General features: G+C 49.2%; 1 gene segment (V, D, J or C); it reads left to right on the top strand.

Annotated features, from left to right (window-relative positions):
* The first annotated feature begins 1487 nt into the window (after positions 1–1487).
* Positions 1488–7935, top strand: LOC111528575. The segment is given in 4 exon segments: positions 1488–1582; positions 1736–2055; positions 5377–5480; positions 7764–7935. Coding segments are annotated over 4 exon segments (642 nt in total).
* Positions 7936–8609: the final 674 nt, after the last annotated feature.

The raw sequence follows: 8609 nt of genomic DNA, 5'->3' as shown, positions 1-8609 counted from the left end.
GGCCAGCCCGGGGTTCAACAGATGTCGGAGAATCAGTCCTCAGCCCGGAAGTCGGGACAGTGCACCGTACCCCCTCGGGCTGCAGTAACCACGTTCTGAGAGTCAAGCACACAAATCATCACCCCAAGACACTGGCAGGAGGCCAGGAACAGTTAGGATTTTGCCTGGGAAATGCCGCTGGAGGAGTCTGGGCCCAGGGGTCAGCCTGGGCAGCTCCCACAAGGATGGGATCCCTGGGAGATGCCCAGAGGTCGAGGTCCTCTAGGAGGAGGCAAAGTTTGAGGGGATGGGGCTCCCAGAGCCCAAGTCCTTCACCCAGGATGACTGCCTGAGCCTCCTGCCACTCTCAGGGCCTCATCCCTCCCTGTCTAGCAGTGTCCTGGGGAGCTGAACCCTCTGTCCTGGGCACTTCCAGAGACAAGCGACCCCTCCTCCCTCTGCCTCTCCTTCCAGTTCCAGGTGGACTCTGACTCAGGGGGGAGCTCCTGTGCTCAGAGGAGTCTCAGGTGGATGGGGTGGGGCAATCAGGGCTCTGGTCTCTGCATGGGGCATCCCCAGCCTCCTTGAGGAGACACTCTCCAGATGGAAGGGGATTCTCACCTGCCCTAGTCCACAGCTCTCATCACAGGGCTGTTCCTCGATCAGTGACAGGATCCGCATGGCTGGAGGAACTACTGAACACACACCTTCTGGAGCTCATGTCCTGTGCGGAGACCATGACCCGGGGACCCTCAGAGAGACCACGGGACCAAAAATTAGATTTTCAGTACAGTGTGATTATCTGGCTCTTTTCGCAAGTTTACATAAAACGTTGATGAGAAAAAGTGAATAAATAAAGGAAGAGCTGAGGATGGCAGTTGCTGGTCTACTGTGGGGTTGGGGGATACCACGGAAAGAGCAGCAGCGCATGTCAAATGAGACTAGGGATTGGGATGCATCCACAATGTGTGTGGTTGCTCAAATGACAAAACTCTTCCAACGGCAATGATTAATAAGTGTCCTAAAAACACAGTACATCACGTACATAAAATTACTAGGATGGGGCCAAGTGATTCTGGGGCATCCGGAGCGGAGATGAAAGAGGAGAAAGATGACGCATCTTTGGTGCACTTGCTGCTGAGTCAGGTGTCATCAATGATCTCTCAGCAGGGCCCAGCTCAGCCCCAGACCAGGCTCCTGGAAGGTCCACATCCCTGCTCAATGCAGCCTAGGACAGACCACATGACACAGAGGTTTGAGACAACCATGTTGTCAATACCCAGGCAGGTGACTGTGATCACAGGCCTTGGAGGCCAAAGCTGATTTTCTGACTAGAGAAGCAGATGAAGGAAGTTGGGGACTCACTCCTTCTTTCTTACTTTTTTGTGCTGCCCCAGAGCTGGCTTGACAGATACCCCACCATGAGGAGTCCCAGAGAAGTAAATTTGCATAAACACCAAGGATGCACTGCTCTAGTGGACCTGAGAGGAAATAAGAGAGGACTGGGGAGCCCAGCTGTGCTGCAGGCTCAGGAGGCAGAGCTCTGGGTGTCTCACCATGGCCTGGACCACACTCCTGCTCCCACTCCTCACCCTCTACACAGGTGCTGCCCCCAGGCCCTGCCCCAGGCTCAGCCCTCTAGGCCTCTGAGCTTGTCCTGCCCTAAACCCTGAGCTCAGCCCAGGCAGAGCCCCAGGGTGACACCACTGGAATGGGTTTGTTATCTTCAAGCCCCCTCTCCTGTCCTCTCCTGCAGGCTCTGTTGCCTCCTATGAGCTGACACAGCCACCCTCGGTGTCAGTGTCCCCAGGACAGACAGCCAGGATCACCTGCTCTGGAGATGTACTGAAGGAAAATTATGCTGACTGGTACCAGCAGAAGCCCGGCCAGGCCCCTGTGCTGGTGATATATGAAGATAGTAAGCGACCCTCTGGAATCCCTGAGCGATTCTCTGGGTCCACCTCAGGGGACACAAACACCCTGACCATCAGCAGCAGCCTGAGTGAAGACGAGGCTGACTATTACTGTTTTTCTGGGAATGAGAACAATCCCACAGTGACACAGGCAGATGGAGAAGTGAGACACAAACCCCTTTTTCATCTGTGTCATGTTCTTCCTCCAGCACCAGGAAGACTGTGGACCAAGCCATGAGCAGGTCTGGCCGAGTTCTACTGGATCTGAGACCTCCAGGCCATCCTTTCATCCAGTCAACCAGGTTGGCTCTGGAGAGGGTGGATCAGGAGTGGATTTAGGGCTGCTATAATCAGAATTTATGGTGTTTTTAGGCCTCTGGAGTGATTTGGGGAAATAAGAACTGGATGGAAGATGAGAGAGATGTAGAGAAACATCACTTGGCCTTAGATTTCCACATGATGGTGATTGGGTCACTTCTTCTAAACAGCCTACCTCAGTCCCCAAAACTGTCCACCTCAGCTCAACACCTGAGGTTCCAGGCTTCCATGGCAGCCTGGGATCTTGAACAAGAAAAGCAGAGGAGCGGACACTGTGGGATCAGCCTCAATACCCTTTTCTGAACTCACCCACCCTCAACTGCTGGGAGCTTCTAGGAGCTCAGAACTGTGCCCTCACTGGGAAGTGCTATTAGTTCCAGAAAACTTCCTTCCTCGTATTTAGACCCAGTTTTGAGAGTTTTAATTTGATGACTGCCTGAGCCAACAACCCAAGGCCCTGTCTTAATACAGAATGATAGTGAAAGGCCTTCCAGCTCCAGACCTCCCATCATGGATGCCTGAGGCCTCAGTTGCAACCCTACTGTGGGCCAGGGTCTCCTTCTGCGGGTGATGCCTCCCTCACTCCTTCCAGATCTTCTGTGCATGCACATCCTTATCTCAGAGTCTACTTCCAGGGAACCCAAACTAAGATGGCCAGCTGTCACCAGAATGAACTACCATAGACCTGAGGTGGAAACACGAGCAAATTTACCAAATTTCCATTGTGAACACCCAAATGGCCATTTATATCTGAGTGTTCCTTGTATTCTTAGAAAATGAAAATGGAGCCTGACATACAAGATTCTAGGAGTCCTGAAGGAGAAGTGGAGTCTGATCCTCCTGCAAGCAATCCACTGAAAGGGGAGCACCCTCACCCCATGCAGAGATCAGAGATGCACCCACAGGGTCAGCTGTAGGATGGGCGCTGCCCACCTCCACCCTGCACATAATGCACAAATAATCACGCTTTCACCCCTCCTTCAGCTTTTCAAAGTTGACATTTACGAAGCCAGCACAGGTCACCCTTGTTAATCAGACTCCTTCAAACCTCCATCAACCACACAATCCCAACATAAAGAATCTCCCCAAAATAATAATGGTAACAGTAGCTATGAAAATGTCTATAAAATATCTCATAAATAATTTTAGATTGTGTTCACGTGTAAATATTATTTTTCACACTTTGTGTTAAATACAGTATATCATTGAAACTGTATATTATTGAACCTTTTTATTTCTTATGTCTAATATGGTGACTAGACAGTAGGATTCACATGAGACTCACATCATGTTGTGATTGTACAATGCTGGTCTCATCTTACCCCTTAACGTGACAGGTGCTGTGGAGTAACCCGCTTCAGCCCCATCTCCACCTTTAAGACATATGTATGAAGCCAGGGAGAGGCACTGGTGGAAGAGAAATGAGAACACGAATGTAGACCAGCTGTTTATCCAGGTGACTGAGTCCTGGAGCCCTGACTCTGCTCTGCCTTAGATGTGTCACATTCATCTCACCAGAGATCACTGCTAGCCTGTCTGAGCTCACAACTGGGGGGATCTGGCAGTTCTGGCTACATGGTCGCTTGATGTCCAGTGTTATCCTGTCTCTCCCAGGGCCCAGTAAGACAAAAGGAGCTGTTTTTCCAAAGGGAAGTAATGCTGTACTGCACATGACATGGCCTTCTTCCAAAACCCCAGGAGTCTACATTGGGATTCTCCAGTGGGGTTTACCATGTGCAGGAGGTTTCAGTTACCACGGTAGAGTCAGCTGGATTCTCTGGTCCCAACAGCAGGACACTCACAACCCTGCCTGCACCTGCTGCAGATCCTCAACGCTCTGGGCCTGGAAAACAATGGGTGATATTTATGGCTCCTGAGATATGGGTCAGAGTCACATCCCCAAGTGTAAAATATGCTACTCTTAGACCTTTAGAGACCTTGTGTCTCTCTCTTCCTGGAAGGAATTGAAGGGTATAATAACATGTTGTTTATGTTGTAGGAGAGTCTCAGCTGCTCCAGACAACTAAACTCCCAATTTCAGCTAATATGAAAGAGGAAGCATCTTAGTTTATTTCCCACTCTCAAAAGTGCGTGGATCTCCCAAAACCTTCCAATAGGCCGTGCCCATCATGTACATGTCATTCAACTCTGATGTCCAGATGGTCTGAATCCCCATAATGATATCTTGACAGGGAAGGCAGAGCTAATGATGCTCGGCAGAAAAAGTGTGAATGTTTACGGTTGTCCACCCCACATGAATGCACACTGATTCTGATCCTAGTCTCTGAGGGGAATAGACAAGAATTCAGTATCTGCTTCAGTGGTGTAACTGTGCACCTGCAGCCATAGCATTCTGTTCCAGGAGAGCCCCATCTGGCGCAGATACTGCAAATGCCACTGTTGCCTGTCTGGATCTGTACAAATCCAAATTCATCTTCCAGGATCCTTTAACTATTGTAGAGATCAGTTCAGTGAACTGAAAATGAGGACCCCAGATTTAATCACATGTACTGTCAGAGAGGAGAGAGCTGTCTCAGAGCTCACAGTCCTGTTGAAATTCCTCTGCTTCTTGGGAAGAAACAGCCCAGAAAAGGCCCCAGGGACTGCGTCTCATCCGGGTTCCCGGATGAGGAATTCCCCCCACTACTGTGCTGAGATTTCACAGAAGCTGGGGTTGAAGTGCTAACACCATCTTTGGTTCATCCTTGGGATTTTCTTTTTATCACAGACTTGTCATTTTGTCCACAATGTCCAAAGTTTCTAAAGTAGCTGTCTAATAGATACAGAGGTTTTGTGTGCACTGATGAAAAAGCTCTGGGGTTGGATAGTGGTGATGACTGCACAACACTTCTACTGTACTAACTGCCACTTAATTACATACTTAAACACGAATAAAAGGATGAAACATTTTGTTATGTTTATTTTACCATAATAAAAATATTGCATACTCTGGAAGCAAGGTAATACTAGTTTAATTTTGAAAGCAGAGAACTGTTAAAAATGGAAGAATTATGTACTAAGCACAATTTTCTCTGTTCTGTATGCTACAATTATATGTCTGTCTCTCTCACTCTTTCTTTGATTAACCGTGATCTCCTGTCTGATCCAAAGTCACACATTCCCAGTTTTCCAGGAATGTCTATTGAAGCTGTTAATTTGTTGCCAGGCAGAATACTCAAACTTCGTGTTCATATTTGATGGTCAGGTGTCTCCAGCCAGCATTTCTAAACCAGGATCCTTTGTCAAGTCTTGTGAAGAGTTTTGTAAAAAGTACCCTCCATGATGACAGTGTTCACTGTTGGCAGCAGCACTGTTTCCACACAGTAGGGCTAAACTGGGTGTGCTGTGGAGCCGTGCACAGTGTGCCCACGGGGCAGATTCTGTACTGCTCACTGTGAATGATCCCTGTGCTTGGGAGGACCATATCCACTGCTGAGTCTACATCCAAATTTGATTCTCAAGAAAAAGGTCATTCATAGCTGTTGGACCCTCAGTCACATGGAGGGATAGACGGTGGCTGAGAGCACCTTATCTCTGATGTGCATAAGGGGATTAGATCTGCTGGTGGAACAGGAAGATGAAGAAACCTGTGGTCCCAAATATGGAATTTCCATCCCTCAGTCTCTGCTGTCCATGGCCCCCTCATCTGTATGTTCCTGGGAGATGTGAACCACGTAGGTTAGAGGTGAAGGGGATTGGGAAGCTTTCATGTTCTCTCTCACCGTCTCCCTTGCTTATCTAACGCACTCTTCTACACCTACTTTATTGGAGCTTTTGCTCTACAAACATGCCCGACCTCTAAATTACAGACTTTTGAAAGTGCAGATGGATGCAGGAACTCGTCCATCTGGAGACTTTTCCACCACTTGAAGCAGTGAACACGTCTCTGCAACGCTCCGAATTTCAAGAGACAGGATTTGGGGATTTCAAAGAAAACTCAATCTTTGGATGAACCACGACATAAGAGGGAAGCTTCACATGTTTCCCTGCTGCTTGGGCCACAGTGAGGACTGACTCAGCCAGTCTCAGGCTCCTGGAGACCGTCTGGGAGATTTGCACTAGGAAACCCTTTTCAGCACAACCTGGGGCAGGTAAGGGGCCCTTACTCTGTTATTCTGCTGCCTGATAATTTTGCATCCAGAGAAGAATAAGGACCTGTGAGTCCGGGAGGTTCAAAGCCCACAGACAAGGTCCCTTCATTCTCCCATGACAGCCCGAGCTCTGCATTTCCCCCCAAAAAGAGAATCTTCCCAGCAGGAAGAACCAGGAGCAAAGAGGGAGCTTCTCAGAGGGGTGAGCGGGACAGAAACCACCTTGGTCACTGGGAAGCAAACTTGCTCAGCTCATATCTGACCTGGAATTACTCAGTCACACCTGTGCAAGGTCACCTGGTGTGAGCATCATCTATTTGCTCCATGAGAAAATACCTTGTGTGGCTCTTGGGTAAAATCATACCATAGGTGACATTTGTCTGCCTACTGCTTCAACTGATGTTCCTCCTGATGCACTTTAGGACACCTGCATAAGGTAAGCATGTCAGGTGTGCGACGTATTGAACAGGAAAAGCAGAGGCTTCCCATATCAATGCTCATGGCTTGTATTTGTGCCCATACCTCATGGAAATGGGAAAAATGGAAAAGAAAATGATACTCTGCTCAAAAAAGCACCAAGAAATGCTATTGTATTAATATACCTACAACTAATTAATTGACATAATAAAATATTAACATGGACAGATCATTTTTATAGGGGATCCCTAATCCTTAAACATTATGTTAAAAATGTGTCAGGTAAAAGGCCTATGTTTGATTAAAATCTGGAGTAATGTACTTTGAGTCTTCTAATCAGCCAATGAGTGCAGGGAGCTGGCTGCCCACCCAGGCCCTGACTGGCTGCATGTCCAGGTAGACTGCACTCCCCACAGGCAGCTGGAGGAACTGACGAGGGGAAGCTGTCTGCATCAGGACCTCAAAAATTTGGCTCAGGATTTTCCCATGTCCCCTTCCCAAGTTCGGGCTGGTCCCAGGACACTCAGAAGAGCTCATCATTAAGGGTCTAGGACTTCCTTGGTCCTGCTCTTCTTTCTTCCTTCCCCAGTGGCCTTGACATTGTCACTCCCTCTCACAGGCCCTTCCTTTCCTTGTCAAGTGCACTCCCTGAATTCTCTGCTTCTGGGTCAGCAAAGCTCTAGAACTTCAGGGAAAGCAGGGCTGAGTGACCCAATGGGACCCCAGAAAGCTGGCCCAGGACCAGACACACAGGCAGCAGGTGGGGTCCCCACAGGGCTGACTGGTGGGCATCAGGTACAGGGGAGTGACTAGGACCAACTCCCCTGAGTGTCTTCAGGGCCAGGTGAACTAGGGAGGGGCCGGGTCCTGATCTGGACCCACGCACTGGTTACTGCATTGACGGAGGAATAGGACAGGAAACTCCTCAGAGCAAGGACTCTGTCTTCCTCATACTGAATTCCTAAAAAGCTGTCTTGCCAGGACAGAGTGGGTCAGGGGGAAATATTTGCTGAGTGAATGAGCTTCTGTCTCTGTTTTATTGCAGGAGTCACCACCAACCCACGCTGGCCCTATATTTGTATCCAGAACCTGTCAAAGCCACTCGTGAGTCCTGCATCCCTCAGTACCAAGGCCCAATCCCCCTTCAGGACCACCCACCACCCAGAGAGACGTGCAAGGAGCCTGAGAAAGAACCTGAAACCTCCACTACTACATAAAGTGTTTGTATTTCCGTCAAGAATCTTGAGCGCCTTGTGCTGGGTCTTGAGGCAGGAAGGGGCCACACAGAGAAGAGGAATTTCTTCCCTGAGGTCAGCAGTCCATGAATGAAGGAATCAGGGACTTGAGCAGCAGAGTCTGAAACAACACCTGTACCCAGGAGGGCCCTGAGCCTCCAGTAGCCAGCGTAGGTGGCCACGAGGGGGCAGCAGAGAGTAACCTGGCAAAAACACCTCTGGATGGGGTGGGCCTGGCATCACGGAGATGCTCACACGCTGGGAGGATCAGCGACCATGACCTGAGATCCGGAGGGAATGAAGTTCCTCTTTTTCTATAGTATTTGTCCCTGACACCGATGTTTAAATTCTGACTTCCTAGTTCTCAGATCTGACTCTTGGAGACGATCCCTATTTTACTGACACAGATTCAGGCACTTTGCCTCTTCCCATAGCCTTGGCCCCCATCTCACAGTCACACATGTCATCCCATCCTGTATTCACATGTGTCCCACATCCCTGCCCTTTCCTGGGGAGCCCTTATCCTGCAGACACAGCGGCTTCTCCTTCCCTGGCTACCCCTCAACATCCACTGTCCCCGTTCTTCCCCGACTCTGTCCTGGGGAAGCTGCCAATTCACATTTCTTGATTTCCTTATAAGCACAAAACACTTACTC

The sequence above is a fragment of the Piliocolobus tephrosceles genome, unplaced genomic scaffold, assembly GCF_002776525.5.
Source record: "Piliocolobus tephrosceles isolate RC106 unplaced genomic scaffold, ASM277652v3 unscaffolded_314, whole genome shotgun sequence".
In the NCBI taxonomy this organism is placed as follows: Eukaryota; Metazoa; Chordata; class Mammalia; order Primates; family Cercopithecidae; genus Piliocolobus; species Piliocolobus tephrosceles.
This window is presented reverse-complemented; position numbering and strand designations above follow the sequence as displayed.